Source organism: Danio rerio, chromosome 8 (genome assembly GCF_049306965.1).
Source record: "Danio rerio strain Tuebingen ecotype United States chromosome 8, GRCz12tu, whole genome shotgun sequence".
In the NCBI taxonomy this organism is placed as follows: Eukaryota; Metazoa; Chordata; class Actinopteri; order Cypriniformes; family Danionidae; genus Danio; species Danio rerio.
In genome coordinates, this window is record NC_133183.1 from 38,700,101 (window position 1) to 38,723,899 (window position 23,799).

The 23,799-nt window shown below is 41.1% G+C and overlaps 2 protein-coding genes and 1 long non-coding RNA gene across 6 annotated transcripts in view; 2 read left to right on the forward strand and 1 right to left on the reverse strand.

Annotated features, from left to right (window-relative positions):
* The window catches only part of LOC141375737 (E3 ubiquitin-protein ligase RBBP6-like), a 307,115-nt gene that overhangs the window by 102,664 nt on the left and 180,652 nt on the right, over window positions 1-23,799 (forward strand). The window lies entirely within an intron of this gene.
* LOC141375762 (uncharacterized) lies at window positions 625-20,242 on the reverse strand. Of its 2 annotated transcripts, XR_012384493.1 has the most exons (13): window positions 20,130-20,242; window positions 19,692-19,855; window positions 12,322-12,489; window positions 11,976-12,037; window positions 11,650-11,696; window positions 11,342-11,417; window positions 10,954-11,030; window positions 10,549-10,632; window positions 7,299-7,350; window positions 7,012-7,089; window positions 5,628-5,712; window positions 1,038-1,072; window positions 625-942 (listed from the first exon to the last, which is right to left on the reverse strand). It is a non-coding gene; the product is annotated as an uncharacterized lncRNA (long non-coding RNA). The 2 variants fall into 2 exon arrangements; XR_012384492.1 differs by lacking the exons at window positions 625-942; window positions 1,038-1,072 and having other exon boundaries at window positions 4,925-5,712.
* On the forward strand, window positions 19,508-22,654 carry LOC141375726 (E3 ubiquitin-protein ligase RBBP6-like). 3 transcript variants are annotated; one of them, XM_073910645.1, is made up of 7 exons: window positions 19,593-21,221; window positions 21,415-21,511; window positions 21,615-21,690; window positions 21,830-21,918; window positions 21,995-22,055; window positions 22,158-22,297; window positions 22,393-22,654. In XM_073910645.1, exons 1-7 carry the CDS (start codon window positions 21,062-21,064, stop codon window positions 22,565-22,567), a joined length of 798 nt encoding a protein of 265 aa, XP_073766746.1. In that variant the 5' UTR covers window positions 19,593-21,061; the 3' UTR covers window positions 22,568-22,654. The 3 variants fall into 3 exon arrangements, with proteins under 3 accessions (XP_073766747.1, XP_073766746.1, XP_073766748.1); XM_073910647.1 differs by having other exon boundaries at window positions 20,881-21,319; XM_073910646.1 differs by lacking the exon at window positions 21,995-22,055 and having other exon boundaries at window positions 19,508-21,221.

The window sequence follows — 23,799 nt, forward strand, 5'->3', positions numbered from 1 at the left end:
AATAAATAATTGATAGATTAGATTAGTAAATAGATTACATTGCGACTGCTGCAATTTGCGCTTTAATGTTTAGCTGGTCAACTGTATGGTATGGAAATGTTACATACCTACTATATGAACCCGTCTCATACAGCTGCCATTGCAAGGCTCAGACACTTTGTAGAGAGGAATTTAACACAACTGCCTCTAGGAGTCGCCAATGGAAATAAAACAGACACGCACAAAAAATGTGCGTACGCCTGCCAGAAAGCTGCCGTGAAGCTGCGCACATTCCCACGTTCAGTTCATCGTTAGTAAATCCAAACGTGAGCGATTCTGAGCGTGAAACCTGGCGTACGCAAAGTTTTTGTGCGTACGCAGCGTTGATACATGAGGCCCCAGATCTACAAACACATTACCGTTTTTTAGTCAAAGTAAGGACCAGTTCTACACACACATTACCGGTTTTTAGGCAACGTGGGGATCAGATCAGCACCCTTACTAATATTAAATTTTAAACCTCAATCAAGTAATTTGACAGTAAACTGCTTTAGAATTTTCATTTGAAGAGCAGGTCAGTTTATAAAAAATGTAATTTGAATACAGAAGGAACCTCAAGATCCAAACAGGAAATGGTCCAGAATAGATTTAATAAATGTTATATTTATTATAAATAATTTCCACAAAACCTTTAAACACAAAAAAAAGCAGTAAACACAAAATCCATGAAACTCTCTTGCTTGTCTAAAAGCAGTTCTCATTGGGTATAACAAGCTTCCACATAACTCTTCCATGTCTGCGTGCACATTTAGTTAAGTGCAATAGCAAATAATATTAAACGGTTAGTTCACCTCAAAATGAAGATTCTTTTATTAATTCCTCTCCTTCAAATTGTTTCAATCCCTTGCTGTCTATGGAGGATGAGGAGTTCTTGCACTTCATCTAAGTTATCTTCCTTTGAGTCTGAAGAAGAATGAAGGTCTCAGGGGATTAGAGTGAGATGAGGGCAAGTAATTAATAATATAATGTACATTTTTGGGTAAACTCTTAAAACCCACCAGTATGTTCTATTTCTGTTTCTGTCGTATTTTAACTATTTGAAAAAAAAAACATTAAAAATATTTTAAAATATATTAATAAAGAACTGAACCCCACAAATGCAAAGAGACCTTCATCATATAACCAAGCCACCAAAACTCCAAATAGACATCATTTGTTAAGCATTAACTCTACATTAATAGTAAGCTGTTTATAAACACAGCTAGATGCTCTATTGTTGACTTATAAGCATGTGTAATGTGCTCAATTTTTGTGTTTTCATACTTTGTTTATAATTCATTTTTCATAACTAAATGAAGTATTGCATTATTTACAAACTGTCTAAGAATAATTGGTGTTTTTTAAGATCATTAAGAATGAGTAAATAAATGATTAAAAAACTATATAAATGAACATTTATACATTTACTATTCAGGCATATAATCAGGGCTAAAAAAAAAAGAAAAAAAAAAAGAAAATCCAATCGGTTCACTCTACACACAGCCCCACTCCTTGGTATCGAGCGCAGGCCCGGCCCTACATTTAGATGTTGTATAATATGAAATAGCAGTAAAAATTATGAAAATTGTTATGAAATAGTTTTTCAGTCATGTAGCCTAATACAAATATTTAGTAACACTGCACAGTGCAATTATTATTTAAATTTATTATATCCATTATTATTAATATTAGTAAAATCTTTTTAAAAAATTTACTTTAGGCTATACTGCTATTTGCTCATGCAAAATTAAACACCAGAAAATATATCGTAGGCCTATATTAAGAGCTAAATTACAGTTAGCATCATAATTAGTTCAATTATGTGCTGTAGGCTATTGATTGACCAACACCCCCTGTATACAGTTTACACACTGCAGGTCTACAGTTCTGATGTGTATTTTGAATTACTTGTTTTAAATGACAGTAAGACATGCTATATTTAGTTTTTATAGTAAAATATACATTATAATCCAGTACAAAGTAAAATAATATTTATTAGTGGCCTATTGGCAGCGTATAGCCGTTAAGCTTATAGTCTAAGCATGTCATTTATTTATTATTAACATAAATTACAAACTAGCATCCTTATGATTTTATTTCGTTTCTGTATATTTTTATCAAACGAAAAATGCAATGATTTATACTTTGGTTTTAATTTTATTAGAAATTTAATAGCCGTTTAGGCAACACTACTTCTACATGTCATTGGCTCTGATTGCGTTTTTTACAGATAACCTATTTACAAAGATTTTTATTAAACAAGTGCACCACCACAAGATATTTTTGTAGGTGTAAAAATCTAAAAAGTATCATTATCATATTCTTGCCTTATTCATCTTTAATATAAATATAAAATTTAACACATTCATTGATTAAACTAGGGATGCTAACGATTACTCGATTGATTTATTGTCGGTAACCCTTTAAAACCGATAGACCTTATCGATGACCGATTAAGCATGGGCATTTAATAAGTTATGCTTTGCTCTTTGAGATGCGTCCACGATTTCACACATTACATAATCAAGTGTGCGCAGTTTAGGCTACGTTACCCTATGGAGTCGTGCACTCTCTTGACTTTGCATATTGGTTATGCACATATTGGTCATACCTATTATGCTCAGATCTCGTTTATCCGCTGGTGCTGCCATTAATCCGCTGGTCAAGTAATCAAAAAGTAGGCTACATGACGTTTAATTATGGGCAGGTTATTAAGACCAAACATTGGTTGTGCAAACTGTATTACGTTCTCTAAAATTTTAAAGTGTTTTAAGCTACATTATCTTTTATAGACTGGCATAGGCCTAAATACGCATCACGGCCAGACATTTATAGTTTATATAAAAACGAGCGTCACCGTCGCATTTGTTCACATGCTTTAAATTAATGCTTTTTGTCTCCCAAAAATAATATAATAAAGAGAACGATAAAATAACATTATTAACCGTTTAACTGTAAACATTTCTGTTCAGAACGATTAAAGTTGATCTTTTTTTTTCGGTTTTCGTTTCTGTTCCTGAAAAATGTCATTTGATTCTGTTTTTCGTTTCCGTTCCTTGAACCGGTTTGGAGCCCTGTATATAATACGTTTTTCTGCATGTTAAATAATGCTTTATTAACTCAACTTCATGTAGTTTTGAGATCTAATCTAAAGTGAGGAATATTGATGCTTTATAAATCCCTTATAAATGACAATTAAAGGCTCAGAATCATTCATTTATTCATTTATTTTCATTTTGGTTTTCTCTCTTTATTAATTCGGTGTCGCAACAGCGGATTGAACCACCAACTTATCCAGCACGTTTTTATGCAGCGGATGCCCTTCCAGCTGCAACCCATCCCTGGGACACATCCATACACATACACACTCATTTACTACGGACCATTTTAGGCTACCCAATTCACCTGTACCGCATGTAGGAGCACCTGGAGGAAACCCACACCAACACAGGGAGAACATGCAAACTTTACACAGAAATGCCAACTGACCCAGCCAGGGCTCGAACCAGCGACCTTCTTGCTGTGAGGTGACAGCACTACCTACTGTGTATCAAATAAACAATAAGTATTTGCAATCATACCTAAACAAATACAATTACTGTAAATTTTAAACATTGCTGAATAACAGGAGTGTCGAAATACAACATCATTTGATAAAACAACAATATAATAATTTAACAATACATTACGTGTAAAGCAATTTTATATTTAGACAAAATTGCAATGATTTACTTTTCATTTGATACAGTTTCATTTGAGCATCTTGTAATAAGTAGAAATTAATAGTCATTTTTTCCCTGTATATAATGTAACTGAGCCTTATATTGTCATTTATAATGGATTTATAAAGCATGAATAGCCCTCGCTTTAGATTAGATCACAAAACTGCATGAAGTTGAGTTCATAAAGCATTTATTAACATACTAAACAACTTATTATATGCCTGAATAATAAGAATTATCAATGTTATTTTGAATAGTTTATTAATCATTTACTTGCACATTCTGAATTATCTAAAAAAAAAAACACCTACTACTTTTAAATATCTGGTTTGTTAATGATGTATTTTTCATTACTAAATTAAGTATTGCATTATTTACCAAGTATGAAAACAATCATTAAGCACATTATAATTGTGCTTATAAGTCAATAATATTTGTAATTTATATTTATAAATATAATTTATAAACTGCTTACTAATGTCTATTAATGTAGCGTTAATGCTTAACAAACGTTCAACTAACTATTTGCTAATGTTTCATAAATAATTCATTGTGTGCAGTTATTATAGTGTTACCCAACATTTATATATCTTATTAATCAGGCATATAGTAATGGTTACTCTGTCTAATAATAAATGCTTTATTAACTCAACTTCATGCAGTTTTGTGAGCTAATCTAAAGTGAGGACTATTGATGCTTTATAAATCCCTTATAAATGACAATTAAAATCTCAGCTATATTCTACACAGAAAAAAAGAAATAAATTAAAAGGGGGAGTGATTTATAGCTTTATATATATATATACATATATATATATATATGGTGAAGCAGTGGCGCGGTAGGTAGTGCTGTCGCCTCACAGCAAGAAGGTCGCTGGGTCACTGGTTTGAACCTCGGTTCAGTTGGCATTTCTGTGAGAAGTTTGCATGTTCTCCCTGCATTCGTGTGGGTTTCCTCCGGGTGCAAAGGCACAGTCCAAAGACATGCTACAGGTGAATTGGGAAGGCTAAATTGTCCCTTAGTGTATGAGTGTGACAGGCCCATATGACAGGCTGGCCGGAAGGTGTAAAAAAGTCGTTATCATATGGACAAGTCTAAAACTGAAGGCCTTGTTCCAAAAAGAGCCGACCCCGCAATCATACGGGACTAAGGCCAAAGAAGATATATATATATATTTTTTTTTCCATTAATTTCAAGATACACAAATGAAACTATCTAATGAAAAATAAATCTTTGCAATCTTATCAAAATATAAAATTACTGTACAGTGCAAACATCACAGAAACACTGAAATGAATCTTGTCATATTGTTAATTGTTGTTTTGAAATGATGTTGTATTTTTATTTTGCAATGTTTAAACTTTACAGAATTTTTTAAATAAGATTGCAAAGATTTATTGTTCATTAGATACTGAGCCTTAAATTGACATTTATAAGGGATTTATCAACTATAAACAGTCCTTAGGTCACAAAACTGCATGAAGTTGTGTTATTATAGCATTTACTAACACACATGGTTACAATTACTATATGCCTGAATATAACATGTATAAATGCTCATTTGAATAGTTTATTAATCATTTAATAACTCATTCTGAATTATCTTAAAAACCACCAACTACTCTTATATACAAATAGTTTGTAAATAATGCAATACATAATATAGTAATGAAAAATGAATCAGTAACAAAGCATGAAAATACAATTAAGTCAAGTCAAGAATACAGCGTTTGAAGCTGTATTTATAAACTGCTTCCTAAAGTCTATTAATGTAGAGTTAGTGCTAAACTAATGATGTATAGTGTATACTTACTATAAAAGTGTTATTCAGATTTTTTATCTAAAGAGCCGAGATTCAGTTTTTAATATAAAAATCCAAAGCTGACCAATCTCTGGTTTTTAGAGCCAATGGTTCAGCTTTCACCACAGCATGTACTTCCTGTTTGCTCCAGGATCTTCTCTTTATGGGACCTATGGGTGGTTAAAATATAAAAAAGTGGTTTTAGTTGCATAAATGTTCAGTCATTTTTACAACATGTGCTGTTATGTTAGTTTAATATTGTGATAGAAAATGCTAGAAAAATATGTCTTGCCTATTATTAAAAATACTTAAGATGGAGATGGATTTAAAAATACTTCCTAATAACTCCAAAACTGGTTAATGGGGTTACACTTTATTCCATAGTCCAGTTTAGACATTCTTCTAACTATGCGTAACTCTGCAACTACGTTAATTATCTCACCGTAAAGTATTATGTATTAGAGTATTTCAATAAGACTAACGCTCATCTGATTATCAGTAGAGTATTAGCAGACTGTTAGCTCAAGTTTAGCTCAAAACACTACACTGTAACAGATATCTGTTCATTACCAGTTCCTGTATTTTGTGATTTACAAGTGTTTTTTTTTTTTGTTTGTTTTTTTGTGGTGGTGAATTGCATTATGGGATGTTGATCTCTGCTCTGTGCACTTTTGATGTTGAAAATTCAACTCTACAGTTTAACAAAGTGACTTTTACTGACATTTTAGTAGTTTGAAATAATATAATGTATAAGAAATAATATATAGAGATAAATAAGTCTTTAGAATAACAGAAAATGTACCGGCAGTTTATTACAAGGTTTCTGTAGCATAATATACAACAACAACCCAAACAAAAAGTCACTTTTTTTTACTTTTTAAGATTAAAAGTTGTTGGAAGAAAGATCAAGATCCCATAATGCAATTCAAAAGCAGAAACAAACAGATTTCATAAAAACAAATTATGAAAAACTGCTAATTTAATTATTCTTACTTATTTTTATTAATTTTAGAGTGTAGAGTATTAGCTGACAGTTAAGGTTACCTCAATAAAACCAACTCTCATTGGTCTCAGTAAATAGTACAGCAGACTGTTAGGTTACGCTCAAAATTAGTACAATATGACTAATTCTTATATAAATTTAGTAGAGCATTAGCAGTGTTGATTCTAACAGACAGTCTAATACTGTTAGTTGACAAGTAGTTGCAGTTACTTGTAGTTAGTAGTAGTAGTAAAGTAAATTATCAAAATAAAGTGTAACCAGATATGCAATTAGTATATTTTTCCAAAGTATTTAGCAATATTGTTTAACTAACATGAAATGAGACATCAAGTGCAACTGTACTGAAATCATCATGGAAGTAATGTGCTTCTGTCCTGTTTTACCCTACATGTTATGTAAATGAGCTTGTGCATTTGGACTTGTACAATAAAACAAGTCAGTCACAAATTAACTTTAATGATCATACCTCTCTTTTTTGTGAATGCTGGGTCTGCATCACTATCTTCACAGACACTGTACCATGGTGATGATACTTGAGGGGACTCTGAAAGTAAAAATCAAGTCTGAGAGTTGACTTCTCTGCATAAAGCTTACCAAAATATTTATTTGATTTTGTGTTGTTCTTTTTAATGGGTAAAAGCGTGTGATGGTAGCTTAAAAATAGTTTTCAAACATAGCACATACATATCATGATAAAAATAAACATTCTGAAAAAAGAAAAAATCTGATTAGAAAAATAAATAATATTTTTACCTTTTAGATTGGACTTCACCTCCTCCAAAATCACGATCCACTGTAACTTTCTCTGAATGTAAAAACCCACACAAAAATACATCATTTAAAACAATATGGTATATGTTTGCAAATACAAATGTGTATATAACATCCAGAAAATCTGGCACTGTATTACATGTTTGTGTGTAAACCCACGATTTGATCAAGATTCCCCCCTTTAAAATCTGCTGAGCGTCTGTTTTCAAGTCCCAGAAAAACTGAGTTGTGGGAACAGAGCAGTTCTCTTCTGCAGTCATACAGTCATAACACACACATACATATGAAGAGTTCGGTTGCAAAATGCGATAAACGGCATTTTTTGACATTTGGATTTTATTATTGGAAATCACTGTTCAGATGTACCTTAATCTATGTGTCAATTGCTGCCATTAATAACATTTAAGAATGCACATTTTAGGCCAAGTACAAAACGTATTTTTTTTCACAAAACGCAATATCCGTCAGACCAGTTTCTTTACAAAGTGCGATATAACAGTTAGAGAGCGTTCAGGATGCGGCGCGAGCTCAGCATCCCCTGGGAAGAGAGTCATCGCCGGTGAAGTGCTCAGAGTTTGCTCATTGATTTAGCGATAGAAGATGAAGTCTTCAACTTCACAAAAAATTATAAAAAGGCCACAAAAGTGGACCAGAATAAGATACTTCTGCGTCAACAATACACAAATGCAGCAGGGAACGAGTCTCCGCTGATGTCAAGAGAAGGCCTAGGAGCGCCTTTTTTCCTACTCCCCATCACAAGATACCTGTCTGCAAGTGTTCTTTATAAGTTTATTTTTTAAATAATTTCTTAAATGTAGCTGAGTAGCCTATCTGAAGATTTATTTATGTGGTTGCACCTATTATTTAAAATTAATTCTTGTTGTTGTTGATTTATTACAAAGGAACTTAAAGGGCACATGTTGTTATGGAGAAAACGGTTTAGCTTTTTCACAACCAAATAAATAAGCTATTATTATTATTACAGTGAAATAATTCATTAAATATGACATAGCGAGGCAAGTTTGTGTCACGGACTCAGCTCCGCCCGCTCTAATCATACAGGTTTGGTTTTCTGCAGCGGTGTGGAAGGAGCCGCCCCCCACTCTTTCTGTACCAAGCTAAAGGTCATTTATCTAACTAACTTAATCTTACTTATCAAACAAAACATTGATTCACTAGCTTTTGGTAATGGTATTAATGTAGTATAATATAGCCTAAGGTGGATGTAGCGTTTTGCAAAAAAAAAAAAAAAAAAGTTATGTTATGTTATGTTGTGTACATTCTGGCCAAATCTAACTTAGAATCTTATTATTATTAATCAATCTTTGCATATATTATTCCATGTTTGACAATGTGGGTTGGATTAATATGTAGCATTTTGGCATGTCTTTTTTTACTTAATTATAGACATAAAATTAAATAAAAAATATCCTGGATTTGAAAATATTGTGTTCCTGGCCTTCACTGAGCTCAAGTTATAGTTTAATGTACAAAAATTGTGAATGAACTTGACTGTTGATGTCCTGAAAAATAATGTCAAAATTACCAACATTTTTTTAAATGGATATATCTCGTTCTGCAATGAAACTCTTTATATACAGTTGAAGTCAGAATTATTAGCCCCCCTGAATTATTAGACAGCTTGTTTATTATTTCCCCAATTTCTGTTTAACGGAGAGAAGATTTTTTTCAACACATTTCTAAACATAATAGTTTTAATAACTATTTCTAATAATCATTTCTAATAATGGACTTATTTTCTCTTTGCCATGACGACAGTAAATAATATTAGACTAGATATTCTTTAAGACACTTCTATACAGCTTAAAGTGAAATTTAAAGGCTTCACTAGGGTAATTAGGTTAACTAGACAGGTTAGGGTAATTAGTCAAGTTATTGTATAATGATGGTTATATGAAATGATATATATATATATGAAAGTATATACAGTTGAAGTCAGCCCACCTTTTTAAAACTTTTTTACAAATATTTCCCAAATGATGTGTAACAGAGCAGGGAATTTTTTCATAGTATTTCTGATAATATTTTTTTCTTCTGGAGAAAGTCTTATTTGTTTTATTTCAGCTAGAATAAAAGCAGTTTTAATTTTTTATGAACCATTTTAAGGTCAATATTATTATCCCTCCAATAACTTGCCTAGTTACCCTAATTAACTTAGTGAAGCCTTTAAATGTCACTTTAAGCTGTATAGAAGTGTCTTGAAAAATATCTAGTCAAATAATTTTTACTGTCATCATGGCAAAGAGAAAATAAATCAGTTATTAGAGATGAGTTATTAACACTGTTATGATTAGAAATGTGTTTAAAAAATCTGCTTTCCATTAAACAGAAATTTAGCACAAGAAATAAACAAGGGGGCTAATAATTCTGACTTCAACTGTATATAATTAAAAATATATATTTTATATATAATTTTATAAATATTTTATAAAAAATATTTTATATATTTTTATATATAATTTATAATTTTTATTTTGAAAAATATAATTTAGACAGTAGTACTCAAGGGTCCAGGGGTCTGTTCTTCGGACCTCGCTTAAATAATCTAAGAATATATTACAGATCCTGGATCTTTTAATCTTGATAACTCATCTTAGGCTAATTTGGTTCTTCAAAAAAGTTTGCGAATCAGATTAAACTGATCTGAGAGGTGTTGTGACTGTGTGTTGTGACAGATCTATCGATCCTCAAAATCATTATCAGCAATACAACGATTGGCTGACGGCACAGCAGCTTGATGACATCTGATTAATGCACAGTTATCAAAATTACATGAAATCCGTAGTAAACGGTTCGTTGAATCTGATATGCAATAACAGAGTTGTGAGTTACGTGCTGGAGCAGAGCAGTTCTCTTCCTCTGTCATATGGTCATCCTTCAATAAAAGCTGAATATAAAAAATATATATTAGTTAGACAGCAGTACTCAAGGGTCGTGGTCCCCACTATGTCAGACCGTACTGTGTGTGTATTGAGGACTAAGTGTGTTTCACAGCTTCTCTAACATGCCTCTGGTCCCCACAATGTCAGTGCATATGTTCACCAATTAGGACACACACTCTGTTTCATTTCTATATTTTGATTAAGTTAAATAATTACAATTAAATACACCACTACTACAACAACAACTACTATTACTACTACAACTAATAATATTAATAATAATAATATAATAATAATAATAATTGTTATTATTATTATTATACACACACCTCATCAGAGTTGTGGGTCTCCTACTGGAGCAGAGCAGTTCTCTTCCTCTGTCATATGGTCATCCTTCCATCCTTCAATAAAAGCTGAATAATAAAAAAAAATATATATATATATTAGTTAGACAGTAGTACTCAAGGGTCCCGGTCCCCACTACGTCAGACCTTACTGTGTGTATTCAGGACTAAGTGTGTTTCACAGTTTCTCTAACATGCCTCTGGTACATGCCTCTGGTCCCCACAATGTTACACTAGTGCATACATTCATACATTAGGACACACACTCTGTTTCATTTCTATATTTTGATTAAGTTAAATAATTACAATTAAATGCACTACTACTACTACATCAACAACTACTACAACTACTACTACTAATAAAAATAATAACAACAACATTAAACACACCTCATCAGAGAGTTGTGGGTCACGTACTGGAGCAGAGCAGTTCTCTCCTTCTGTCATACGGTCATACTTCAGCAAAGCTGAATAAAAAAAATAAAAAAAAATATATTAGTTAGACAGCAGTACTCAAGGGTCCCGGTCCCCACTATGTCAGACCTTACTGTGTGTATTCAGGACTAAGTGTGTTTCACAGCTTCTCTAACATGCCTCTGGTCCCCACAATTTTACACTAGTGCATGGGTTCACCAATTAGGACACACACTCTATTTCATTTCTAGATTTTGATTAAGAAAATAATTACAATTAAATGCACTACTACTACAACAACAACTACTACTACTACTACTACTACTACTACTACTAATAAAAATAACAACAACATTAAACACACCTTATCAGAGTTGTGGGTCACGTACTGGAGCAGAGCAGTTCTCTTCCTCTGTCATATGGTCATCCTTCAATATAAGCTGAAAATAAAAAAATTTATATTAGTTAGACAGTAGTACTCAAGGGTTCCGGTCCCCACTATGTCAGACCGTACTGAGTGTGTATTCAGGACTAAGTGTGTTTCACAGTTTCTCTAACATGCCTCTGGTCCCCACAATGTTACACTAGTGCATACGTTCACCAATTAGGACACACACTTCTACTTCTACTACTACTAATAATAATTATTATTATTATTAAATTTAAACACACCTCATCAGAGGGTTGTGGGTCTCCTACTGGAGCAGAGCAGTTCTCTTCTTCTCGTCAATATAAAAAACACAAAATAATAATTAGACAGTAGTACTCAGGGCTCCTGGTCCCCACTATGTCAGACCGTACTGTGTGTGTATTGAGGACTAAGTGTGTTTCACAGCTTCTCTAACATGCCTCTGGTCCCCACAATGTTACACTATTGCATATGTTCATAAATTAGGACACACACTAAGTTAAATAATTACAATTAAATGCACTACTACAGCAACAACATCTACTACTACTACTACTACTACTAATAATAATAATACTAATAAACAAACCTCATCAGAGAGTTGTCGGAGCAGTTTTCTTCTGCAGTCATATGGGCATCCTTCAATGAAAGCTATTTAAAAACAGCTTTGTTATATAAGTCATGTCATGACTATAAAGCTTTCATGACAGTCTTATGAACCCCCCTTTAAAGTAAAGCATTACCCAATTAATTAAACTTTTTTACCCATTAAGACAAGAAGAAGATATTAAGAGATTGATTTCATTATCTCTTATGGATGATGCAAACTCTTTATTTTTGAACAGATTTACCCTTAATCTATATTAACATTAAAAAACTCTTAGCTTTGCTGAATGTATTAAGGATTAATGTATTAAGTAATCAAAATGTCAAACCTTTCTCCAAGGCCAATCACATGCGCCATAGTCAAACGTTATTTCCTCTCCAAAGAAAATATCCCTGATTGCAAAAAGGCACAAATGAGGTTTTCTCTGAACAACGATCTTACTGACAGTGCAGTTAGGGTGCAGATCGTCCTCATGATCGGCATCAATGCTGCAAAACTAAGAGAAAAGAGCAAGCAACATTTTAATTATGCCCTCTCATAGCAATAAAAAGCTAAACTATGGCATGAATACAAACACAATGAATATAATATATACATGTACATTTGAATGGGGAAAACACTTAACCACCTGTTCCCCTTCGGTTGGGGAACTTCAGTGCCATGAATGGGAGGATTCGGATCAGAAGCCGCTTATCTGGAGAGTATTGAACGGGCCAATGAATGAAATTAATTGGCAGCGTAAGCTTGCGCAGGTGTGCGACATCTGCAATTATCTCAGCATATAAGCACACCTGAAGCCAGCAGACGCCATCCTTTTCGCTTCAGATCCTTTCTGAGTGAGTCGATGAGGGTTCCTCTTGCTGATCAGCACTTCAGAGCGAACGAGTGTGTCTCCCGGTCCAGAGTGGGTCTTCGCGGTGGCAGACGGTCGAGCTGGGTTACTCCCTTGCCTGCGGTCCTTTGGGTCCGGTCCTCCAGAGCGGTGCGTATAGTTGCAACTTTCCTAAAAGAGCAACACAGTCGTGCAGCACGTCCTTTTCAGGATGGCGCTCCGACTGTGCGTTTCTGGATGCGGGGGTTTCCTGTCTCCGGATGATGGACACGATCACTGCATTGCATGTTTGGGGGTCCAGCATGTTAATGCGGTGCTCGCGGGCGGTTCATGTCGTCATTGCGATGCCATGACCGTTGCACAGCTAAGATCGCGGCTAACTTTCGCAAGAGAGCGAGCCACCCCAGTTGCCTCCTGTTCTAAAAAAGCAGCGGGCGCTCGGGCAGATCTGAGGGTTTCAGCGGGAGCTAATCCGCCGCCCACGGGCTCGCGGACCTCTCGCTCCTCACGGCGCTCCACCCAAGCTTCGGGTGGTGAGAGTGATCCGTCTAACCAGATGGTAGCTCTCACACTCGCTGACACCGGAGATCAGATGTCCTCCGCGGCATCGGAGGGTGGGCTTTCACTGTCCGACGAAGATCCGGACCCGCTCGCCCCCTCCGGGCAGGTGAGCGCTGTCAAATCGGATCCTGAAGCGGACATGTTAGCCGTGCTTTCCCGGGCTGCTTCGGCCGTGGGGTTGGAGATGGTTTATCCCCCAGCTCCGCGGCCGGACCGACTAGATGGGTGCTACGTAGAGGACCAGAAGGCGAAGCCTTCGAAGCCTCTCGTCCCCTTCTTCCCGGAAGTGCACAGTAGGCTCACGCAGTCCTGGAGGGCACCTTTCTCTGCCCGTGCTGCGAGTGCCTCCGCCCTCACCGCCCTTGACGGCGGAGCTGCCAGGGGGTATGAGGCGATCCCGTCAGTGGAGCGCGCTATCGCGGTCAATCTTTGTCCGCGCGGCGCCTCTACGTGGCGGGGTTTGCCCCGCCTCCCGTCCAAAGCCTGTAGGTTGTCTGCCTCCCTCGGAGCCAGAGCTTATAAGGCTGCGGGCCAGGCTGCTTCTGCTTTGCACGCGATGGCCACCTACCAGCGCTACCAAGCGCAGGCGCTGGCCGAGCTGCACGAGGGCGGGTCCAACCCAAGCTTATTACATGAGCTGCGCACCGCGACCGACTATGCTCTTCGGACTACTAAGTCCGCCGCGTGTGCGCTGGGGAGGACGATGTCCACACTTGTGGTTCAGGAACGCCACCTCTGGCTAAACCTGGCCGATATGCGCGACGTTGACAAAGTTCGCTTTCTTGACTCGCCCATATCCCAGGCTGGCCTGTTCGGCGACACCGTCGGTGAATTCACCCAGGAATTCAAGGCGGTGAAAGAGCAGTCGGATGCGATGGGCAATGTCATCTATCGGCGTGGCCGTAAGCCCGCTCCGCCCGCCGAGCCATCCACCTCCGCTGTTCCTCGCCGAGGGCGCCCGCCAACGAGTGCTGCCCCGCCCCCGCCTGCGCCTCCGGCCAAGCGGGCGCGGCGTTCACCTCGAAAGCAGGCAGCCCCTCCTGCCCAGGGCGCCGTTAAGTCCGGTAAACGGACCGCGAAGCGTCCCTGAGACAGGCCATCCGGAGAAGAGGAAACTGGCTCTTTCCCCGCTGGAGGGCGGGGCCCCGATAACAACGGTACTTTTCAGTGCCACCAAAACATCAGTAAAAGAGCACTTTTTCCCTTCCCTGGATGTGACTGCACGAGTTCTGCCAGTCCGGGACGCGCTGCCTTCCGGCTCGCAGACTCTACGTGCTTCGCCAGTGGCTCACGAGCGCTGGGGGGACGGTCTCCCTTCCCTCAGCCCTCCAGCCCCCTCTCCGGAGTCAGGGTGCGGAGCCAGAGCGAATCGCTCTCCTCCAGCTTTTCCGCGGGACCCTCGTGCTTCCCGGATCAGCACACCCACTCCGCGCTGCCCCACCGCTGGTACGTCAGCGATTGTAGCGATGACTCCATTAGCGAGGGCTCTGCCTGCCTGGTTAGCGCGGGCCAGCCCCTCGCGGTGGCTCATACGCACAATCAGACTCGGTTACGCGATTCAGTTCGCGAAACGGCCCCCCAAGTTTACGGGCGTGTATTTCTCCAGGGTCAACCCCCTGTCCGCCCCTGTCTTGCGAGAGGAGATTGCTGCCCTCCTGGCGAAGGGTGCAATCGAGCCGGTTCCTCCAGCCGAGATGGAGAGTGGGTTTTACAGCCCATACTTCATCGTACCCAAAAAGAGCGGTGGGTCACGGCCAATCCTAGATCTGCGCGTTTTGAACCGCTGTCTGCACAAGCTGCCGTTCAGAATGCTCACGCAGAGGCGCATTCTCCAATGCGTTCGTCCTCGGGATTGGTTTGCAGCCATAGACCTGAAGGACGCGTATTTCCATGTCTCCATTCTTCCACGCCACCGCCAATTTCTGCGGTTTGCGTTCGAGGGTCGAGCGTGGCAGTACAAGGTCCTCCCCTTCGGGCTCTCTCTGTCTCCGCGGGTCTTCACCAAACTCGCGGAGGGTGCCCTAGCGCCCCTTCGGCTCGCGGGCATTCGCATACTCGGTTATCTCGACGACTGGCTGATTTTAGCCCACTCGCGGGAGCAATTGATTATGCACAGGGACGAGGTGCTTCGGCATCTCCGCCTACTGGGGCTTCAGGTCAACCGAGAAAAGAGCAAACTCGCCCCCGTGCAGAGGATTTCTTTTCTCGGGATGGAGCTGGACTCGATCACCATGGTAGCGCACCTCTCCGAGGAACGCGCTCGCCTGTTGCTGAACTGTCTGAGGGAGCTCGACAGCAACTAGTGGTCCCACTGAAGTTCTTTCAGAGGCTCCTGGGGCATATGGCATCCGCAGCCGCCGTCACGCCGCTCGGGTTGCTCCATATGAGACCACTTCAGCACTGGCTTCACGATCGGGTCCCCAGATGCGCATGGCACGCGGGCACACACCGGGTCTCGGTTACTGCGCTGTGTCGCCGCGCCCTCAGCCCTTGGAACGACCCCTCGTTCCTACAGGCCGGTGTGCCTCTAGGACAGGCGTCCAGCCATGTTGTTGTTTCAACAGACGCTTCCAACACGGGTTGGGGGGCCGTGTGTCGCGGGCATGCGGCTGCGGGCCTCTGGAAGGGTGCCCAGCTGCATTGGCATATCAATCGCCTAGAGCTGTTGGCAGTGTTCCTCGCTCTCCACCGCTTTTTACCGGTGCTGGAGCGGCAACACGTGCTGGTCAGGACGGACAGTACGGCGGCGGCGGCGTATATCAACCGCATGGGGGGTATGCGCTCTCGCCGCATGTCTCAGCTCGCCCGCCGTCTGCTCCTCTGGAGTCACCCGCGGCTGAAATCGCTGCGCGCCATTCACGTCCCAGGCACGCTCAATCGTGCAGCCGATGCGCTCTCACGACAGCTGTTACGCCCTGGAGAATGGAGACTCCACCCCGAGTCTGTTCAGCTGATATGGGCGCGATTCGGGGAGGCCCAGATCGATCTGTTTGCTTCCCCCGAGAACGCTCACTGCCAGTTGTTTTTTTCCCTGACCGAGGGCTCTCTCGGCACGGATGCACTGGCCCACAGCTGGCCTCGGGGCATGCGCAAGTATGCGTTTCCCCCAGTGAGCCTGCTCGCGCAGTTTCTGTGCAAGGTCAGGGAGGACGAGGAACAGGTTCTGCTAGTTGCGCCCCTTTGGCCCAACCGGACCTGGATATCAGAGCTCTCACTCCTCGCGACGGCCCTCCCCTGGCGGATCCCTTTGAGAGAGGACCTACTCTCTCAGGGACAGGGCACCATCTGGCACCCTCGCCCCGATCTTTGGAACCTCCACGTGTGGTCCCTAGACGCGAGGAAGACTTAGGTAACCTACCGACTGCGGTGGTTAATACCATCACTCAGGCTAGAGCCCCCTCCACGAGGCGCGCCTACGCCCTGAAGTGGAGTCTATTCACTGAATGGTGCGTCTCTCACAGAGAAGACCCCCGAAATTGCCAGATTAGTGTTGTGCTCTCTTTCCTTCAAGAGAAGTTGGACAGCAGGCTGTCGCCCTCCACTCTCAAGGTTTACGTGGCCGCCATCTCCGCTTATCATAGCGCGGTAGCTGGCGGCACCGTGGGAAAGCATAACCTGGTCATCCAGTTCCTTAGGGGTGCTAGGCGAATTAATCCATCTCGCCCCCCTCTCATGCCCTCTTGGGATCTCGCCCTCGTTCTCACGAGTCTGCGATCCGATCCCTTTGAGCCACTCGAATCAGTATCTCTAAGATTTCTGTCCCTGAAGACAGCTCTGCTGGTTGCGTTGGCCTCCATCAAGAGGGTCGGGTACCTGGAGGCATTTTCGGTCAGTGACTCGTGCCTGGAATTCGGGCCGGATTACTCTCACGTTATCCTGAGACCCCGCCCCGGTTATGTGCCCAAGGTTCCTACCACCCCCTTTAGAGATCAGGTAGTGAACCTGCAAGCGCTGCCCCCGGAGGAGGCAGACCCAGCCCTTTCTTTACTTTGTCCAGTTCGCGCTCTGCGCATTTATGTGGACCGTACTCAGAATTTTAGATCATCTGAGCAGCTCTTTGTCTGTTATGGCGGTCGGCAGCAGGGAAGTGCCGTATCGAAACAAAGATTATCCCACTGGATTGTGGATGCCATTTCACTCGCTTATTCGAGTCGAGGTCAGCCGTGTCCCCCGGGAGTACGTGCACACTCCACTCGGAGCGTTGCATCCTCTTGGGCGCGTGCACGCGGCGCCTCTCTAACAGACATCTGTAGAGCTGCGGGCTGGGCGACACCCAACACATTTGCAAGGTTTTACAATCTGCGAGTGGAGCCGGTTTCCTCAAGGGTATTAGGTAACCCTTTGGTGATTGAGGAGACAACTCGGTAGGGTGTTGAAACACGCTTACTGCGCCATTCTCCCTAACACGGAGGTACGTGCGCCTTTTTTATCTGTCAGTAAAGTTCCCCGTCAGGTGAGCCCTGCAGATTCCTCCGTGGCCCCCAGCACTGACTCAGCGGAGGAGTCACTTGCTGGCCCACTACGTTGTAGGTCTGCCCGCTGGTCAGCCCGCGTTTTGGGTATAGGTGCCTGCTATGCGTGATCCCCACTAGGCGATCCCATATGCTTATTCCGCCACGGTTAAGTCCCCCCCCTGGGCGGACCCGTGTCTTCCCTCTCCGCTAACCACTCTTTGCTATGCGTACTCCCCCTTTTTAGGGCTAGTCCATAGGTAAATTCTGCCATCTATCCCCCCCTTGGGTAACGGATGGCCTCCGCAGCGTCCTCCCTATCGGGATTGCACGCTTCCCAACGTACTGTCGTATTTCCTAGAATTATCTAGATGCTCACGACTTCCCAAAAAATATATCTAATCCGTAAAACTTCTGTTGAAGTAGGATAAATTAGGGCCAGGGACACGTTGGAGGACCGCGCCCCCCATGATGTGGGTGTGTCACGCTTGCTTGACTATCTCCTCATCGGGGGTGTTGGTAAGGTGCAGTCATTATGGCGCTTTCCATATTCTCCCATTCATGGCACTGAAGTTCCCCAACCGAAGGGGAACGTTCGAGGTTACAGAAGTAACCCTTCGTTCCCCGAGGAGGGGAACGGAAGTGCCATATTCCGTCGCCATAATGACTGTCCCTTAGCTGTTTGAAAGTCTCTTCAGCTTAAAAGGATGGCGTCTGCTGGCTTCAGGTGTGCTTATATGCTGAGATAATTGCAGATGTCGCACACCTGCGCAAGCTTACGCTGCCAATTAATTTCATTCATTGGCCCGTTCAATACTCTCCAGATAAGCGGCTTCTGATCCGAATCCTCCCATTCATGGCACTTCCGTTCCCCTCCTCGGGGAACGAAGGGTTACTTCTGTAACCTCGAACGTTCTTGTTTTACCATATAAAGTCAAACATAAAGACAGTATTTTTATTATATCTCATATATGCTTTGCTTCCACAAGCTCTATCATTTGTACTCAACCACAAAACTTCCTTTAATAAATGTGGACAACGCAAACTCTGACCTAAAAGATTTAATGAAATGTGTAGGGTTCAAAAACTACAAAAACCTCACATTAGCATCCTCTCTGTGTGTGAATTATAAATACAGTAAACCTTTTGAAGTGGATCAGAACCTTTCCTCAATGTTGTTCTAATACTATTGAACACCTGTTCTTCTTTCTTAGGACAGTTTTAAAGAACTTTTTTTCCACTTCGATTGTTTACAGGTCACACTTTACAATTAGGTTTTATTAGTTAATGTACTTACTAACATGACCTAGTAATGAACAATGCATGTACAGCATTTATTAATCAGTTTAACATTTACTAATTACTAATGCATTATTCAAATCTACATTCATGCTTGTACCAGTAATAATGCATTGCAATAATTAATGCATTGTGCGTGTTCAACTAGTAATGAACAACTTTATTTTCATTTACTAAAGTTAACAAACATGAACAAATACTGTAATAAAGTATTATTTATTGTTCATGTTAGTAAATGCATTAACCAGCATTAACTAATTTAACCTTATTGTAAAAGGCTACCAGTTGACAGCAAATAAATAAATAAAACACACACAGTGAACATTTATGTATTATAATTATTTATCTAAAATAAAACGTTTCTACACGTCATAGAACAATAAATTAAGTACATTTCTAGGACCAGATAGCCCCACATTTTAATTATAACCTCTAACGTTATATTACTACATTAACGTATAAATAGTATATAATAGTGTTATTTCAGGATTAACGTTAAATGTTTAAAGCAATTAACCATTTAAAAAGTACGATACAAGAACTATGAAAACATACCTTAGTAACCTTCTATATATTCGGTTTCCAGTGAATGGGTCTTGTCAGTGGAGCTGGTGATGTGTTTCTCCGCATCTTTTAATGGTTTTATCCTCCGTCGATCCATTTAGCCGCCCGGTGATTGGTGACTGTCTGACCGCGGCTCATGCACTCCACCCCGGCCTCTGACTCACGTAGCACCGGGCAGTTAGCACGTTAGCACATTAGCGCGAGTAACTTTTACTCGTGTAAACAAGTTAAATTACATACCGAACTGTAGTTTGTGTCTTATCAGTGTTATATTAATACGTAATTTGAAACAACATCGATTAAAACACCCAGGAAATTCGTTAAAACATTTAATTAACTATACCTGATAACTGTCAAAATATGCAACATAAGTATTTGTCATATAACCTATTTTATTACATTATGATGGTGAAAAACATTCTAACTTACCCAAAAATTCGAATAATTTGATGATAGATCTTAATTAAGTTGATTAAAGTCGGATTCACTTATGAGATTGCGCATGTGCAGTAGGCAGAGTGTGTGAATTGCGTCAAGTGTGTGTCAGGGTGCAGTACCGCCATCCGACTACAGGACCGCTATAGAGCAGTGCGCCGACACACACTTACACACTCAATTCAGGTAAATGGTCAAGGTGGGGATCAGTGAAAAAACTGCACTAGGCATAATAAAGATCAAATGCAAGTACGAGTGGATTTACATTGAAAATTTCAAACGCATCAAGAAAACCATGTGCTAAGGAAATTTCAAACCATTTGGAACGCACAGAGACGAGCTTTTGTGCAAAAATGAACTTAAAGGTGCCTTTAAAAAAGTGTCAAAGTACTTTTGAAAACAAAAAAGCAAACCCCCAATAGGTGGCAGCAAGAGGCCGCTTTATTTGAGTAAAGCATTGAACGATTCATTCAGCCAAAGAAGCCAATAGGATGAACGGACAGTTGAATCAATCCCTGAATCATCGACTCACCCGAGTCTTCTTGGCGAAGGCCTGAATCGTTCGTGCAGGGAAACGTCGCTGTGTATTATTCAGAGATGGCCAACTGTTCTGCTGTTTATTTTATTATACTTATCGCAATGATTTTACTACTACTATCAATAAAATTAATATTAGTAATGATAATATTGCCGGAAGTTGTACAGCGCATGCGTCACGTGTTCATCATCAGCATCCATGACAACCGTCCTGTGGGTGTTGTTTGAATCTCGCTGTGTCGATTGGCATCTGATCTCTGCGTCCTCCGTGACAATTTTTCCAGATTATCGATATTATTGATCGTTGGATACGTCGATTGATCGCCTGCTGTTCCCATCACTCAGGTTTGACCCTTTTTATTACGCTGTGCTTTGTGTTTGTGTTCAGTATGTCTTGTGTTCACTACAGGTTCCAGAGTCGACTCACCTACGACTCGCTCCAGTTTGAAGGCCTCAACATCAGCGCGGGGGAGCTGAAGCGGCAGATCATGAGGAGCAAGAGGCTGAAGTTCTGCCAGCTGAAGATCAGCAACGCCCAGACTGATGAAAGTGAGTTGAGGAAAAGACACTTCAACTGTTCTACGCTAACATTAGATGCGTTACATCAGACACTTCTGGAAGCTGTAAGGTGGTGCTGATGCTGACATGTAGGGATGTTTTGGCTGTTTTAAAAGGCTAATGGCTCTCAAAGTATACCGTGCTCCATAATTATGTGCTGATTCTGATTTTATTTTGCTGTCAGAATACACAGATGATGCTCTCATCCCTAAAAACACGTCGGTCATCATCAGACGGATCCCTGCGGCGGGACTGAAGTCCTCAAACAGAAGATTTGTTGGGTGAGTGCTGTCAAATGAGCACACGCGTCCTCTGTTAGATGTTATATGAAGACTCCTGGTCTGTCCCTGGTGTTTTAGTCACACAAGCTCCTTTGTTTTGCAGACATCAAGCTGGACGCTGGCGTGAACCTTCACCTAGAGCTGATCCTTCACTCCTCTCACTGGAGCAGTTGTTGAAGGTATTGAACAAATGAATAGCACAATAGCAATGTAAAGCACACAATATACGCACACGCACTCAGCTTCTTAGGGAGATTTGAGATTGTTTGAAGGGTTGAGGGTGAAAAAGATTCAAATGTGCAAATGCCTGTGAAACAGACTGAGAATCTGGCTGAGGCAAAGGCGTCAGAGGAGGACAAGCTGAAAGCGGTGATGTACCAGTCCAGCCTGTGCTACTACTCCAGCAGGTGAGCGTTCAGACACTGACAGGTTTGCTTTGTGAGAGATGTCTGAGCTGATTCTCATGGTTCTGATGTTCACTAGTGAGGCCATGAGGCTGCTTGGGATCCCGGGACACCACATTAGGCACTGCCCCACTAATGTGGTAACTGGGTTTTCCAAGCTCACGGTTGCTGTGAACTTGAGCTCTTGTCCTCATCAGTCAGATTGTTTGCTCAGAGTTTGACTGTCACTCCTCAATTCACAGGGCAGCCGCTCCGCGCCGCACAAGCGCATCCGGAAGAGCACAGGGATTCCCCGCAGCTTCCTGTTGGAGGTGGACGACCCAGACCGAAAGGGAGTCATGATAGACGGCAGCGGCCGATACGTCATTCCCATCATAGACGCGTGAGTAAACTGTACTTGGCATAGCCGCATGTTCTAGTGTTTGTCCAAATCTCACATGATGTCTGCTTGTGTGTGTTTGCGCTCGATCTGTTCAGTGAGGCCTATGCTGCTGAGAAGAGAAAGAGGCCGTCCTTCTCCTGCCAGACCGAGCCTTTGCCCTCCTCGTCCTCAGCAGGTGCGGCATCTTCGGTCCGGGACGCCGGAGGGAAACGGTCCCGCTCCCCATCTTCACCAGAGACGCGCGGCGACCAGAAGAGACCACGTCGCTGAGAGACCTTCATCCAAGAGACCTGGAGCCGACGTGTAAATATTGTACATAGTTTATTAATAAAAGATAATAAAGATTATAGCCGCATGAACTGTGTGGACTGGTTAACCTTCACTCCAGCAGTGCAACACACACATACACACACACACACACACACACACACACACACACACACGAATGAATTCATAAACACAATATCATGAAGTTTTGCTTTAATTTAGGAAAAGAGAAACTCTTCTGGGCTAAAATCTGATGGGTTTTTTTCAGCGTTCTTCAGTCTTTAATGTCAGGTGATCCTTCAAATGTCAGTGTAAAGTGTTGAGTACACTATTAGTGCTCAGTCGTGTTTTTCATAGTTACCAGTGCCGATGGAGTTTTTTGAAGCGTCATATTCTGCTGGAAACGTTTCATTTGAATGGTAATGTCCCATAAGCGGAGGTCTTGTGAGTAACTTCACAAGTCGGTCAAAGTCTACACCGGTGACAAGCTCATCTACTCCCAGAACCTGCTACTCTCTACCTACACGCTGTCAGCTGATGTTTCAAAACCTCAACACTCGCATACAGAACAGCCTCAGCGTCTGCACCACTTATCGGCACTAGCTGCAAGTCTACACCCCCTCTGTCCAGAAGTGAGCACAGCCTCTTGGTACCATCCCAGCAAGCATTTTTTTGGGGTGTTTAAAGGTGCCAACTGACCATCAAAAGTAAAAATGACTCATTTTATCTCATCCCAACAGGGAAACCACCAACAATAAAGAATGAGTTACTATCTGGTGTCATGGCTTTGCAATTAAAACAAGTTTAGTTATAATGGAGGTCATTGGGGGCAAAAACAGCCACTTGAACAATATGAACAATACATAAGGGTTAAAAGTCTAATAGACGGCTTGGTTAAAACCAGGCTAAATCTAGGCTGTCAGTGAGTGTGCACCCCTAACCCCGCCTCTCACAGTGACCTCACTAGCTCCGCTGAGTGCTTTGTGTCTCAGATTGCATGCAAGTCTGCAGCCAGATACTGCTGGAAGCTAGTCATCAAATACACAGGAACGAATGACTACACGTGTCAATCTGTCTATTAAACTATCTAATCTGTCTAGTCAGTCTTTTATTATCTTTTATATGCAAAAATATTCATTCATAAAAACATATGTATATATGAACACTGGGTCAAATAGGGTCCGTGCATTTTAAATCTAATAACAAAAATAACCCAATGTTGGTTTTGTCCATAT

Coding starts and splice junctions, on each gene's coding strand:
- LOC141375726 (XM_073910645.1), top strand. CDS start 21,062: ATGTCTTGTGTTCACTACAGGTTCCAGAGTCGACTCACCTACGACTCG. Junction 21,691..21,829: donor CACTGGAGCAGTTGTTGAAG/GTATTGAACAAA, acceptor CCTGTGAAACAG/ACTGAGAATCTGGCTGAGGC. Junction 22,056..22,157: donor GGCACTGCCCCACTAATGTG/GTAACTGGGTTT, acceptor CTCAATTCACAG/GGCAGCCGCTCCGCGCCGCA.